General features: G+C 71.4%; 1 protein-coding gene across 1 annotated transcript; it reads right to left on the bottom strand.

Moving 5' to 3' along the window:
* Positions 1-244: 244 nt before the first annotated feature.
* Positions 245-1,171, bottom strand: TMDD1 (transmembrane and death domain 1). The gene has a single exon (XM_060111696.1). It carries the CDS (start codon positions 1,169-1,171, stop codon positions 245-247), a length of 927 nt encoding a protein of 308 aa, XP_059967679.1.

Raw genomic sequence — 1,171 nt, 5'->3', positions numbered from 1 at the left:
CTCAATAAATGGTAGCTCTTAGTGGAAGAATAAGTGCGAGACAAAGAAGGAACTAAAGCTGACAAGAATTGGGAGGGTCTGCCCTCCCGGGTAGACTGGCACCCGAGCCCTCCTCTTCCACTGGCTGCCCCCCTGGCTATGCCGGCCATTTCCAACCAACAAAACCAATCGCTCTCACTTTTGTGTATTTCGTAACTTTTATAATATGTCAAAGGCAGCACGCCACCAGGATTGTGCTCCCATTTCACAGCCGGGGACACAGAGGCAAGGGGGTATCTGGCCCACCTGCAGCCCAGGCCCCCGGGGATGCGAGGGGCTCTGCAGTCAAGAGCGGCTCCTCTTCCCCGCAGCCGGGCGCCCCGGCGAGCCGCAGCAGGGGAAGGGCAGGCGGCGGGAGGTTGTGGGGCCGCGCCCCGTCGCCGTCGCCGCCCGTGATCCACTGCGTGAGCAGGATGAGCAGCGCCCCGGCGCCCAGCGCCCCTCCGAAGCCGGTGAGGAAGCCGAGCGCCAGAGGCCCGGCCCAGCCCGTGGGGCTCCGCTCGTACGGAGCCTGGGGCAGTCGCTCCACGATCAGCTCCAGCTCGTCCCAGTTGGGCCCGCGGGCCGAGGAGCGGCGGGAGCGCGGGGCCGGGGCCGGGGCCGGGATGGGGGCAGCGGGGGCGCCGGCTTGGGGTAGGTAGCTCTGCCCGAACTTGTGCAGCTGCAGCGTCGCCTGCTGGTGGAGGCTCTTGCCCAGCTCCCGGGCCACGTCCGGACGGCCGCTGCGCCGCAGGGCCCGGGCCACGCGGTCCCACGACAAAGACGGGGCCTCGGCAACCAGCCAGGCCGCCAGTCCCTCCCGGCAGCCGTCGGACACGTTCGCGGGCTCGGCTGCCCGGCCGGCCGGCTCCCCCGCCGCCTCGCGCCGCCGCCGCCGACGACCCGGCGCCGCCGACGTGGGCACGGGCTCGGGCCGCGCCAGCCGGTCCTCCGAAAGCCTGGCCAGCTCGGCCTCGACGTCCGGCTCCGGCGCCTTCAGGAGCGACTGGAAGTGGCCGCACTCCTCTGGAGTCAGCAGCTCTGCCAGGCGGACGGCCGCGTGAGGGCCCATGGCGTCCACGGCCCCCGCCGGAGCCAGCGCCCAGCCCCAGAGCGCCAGAGCCAGGGCCCCTGCCAGAGCCCGCGCAGCCAT

This window comes from Mesoplodon densirostris, chromosome 11 (assembly GCF_025265405.1).
Source record: "Mesoplodon densirostris isolate mMesDen1 chromosome 11, mMesDen1 primary haplotype, whole genome shotgun sequence".
NCBI classification, from domain to species: Eukaryota; Metazoa; Chordata; class Mammalia; order Artiodactyla; family Ziphiidae; genus Mesoplodon; species Mesoplodon densirostris.
This window is presented reverse-complemented; position numbering and strand designations above follow the sequence as displayed.

Bases quoted from the DNA above. Each gene is read 5' to 3' on its own strand.
- TMDD1 (XM_060111696.1), bottom strand. From the start codon at position 1,171: ATGGCTGCGCGGGCTCTGGCAGGGGCCCTGGCTCTGGCGCTCTGGGGC.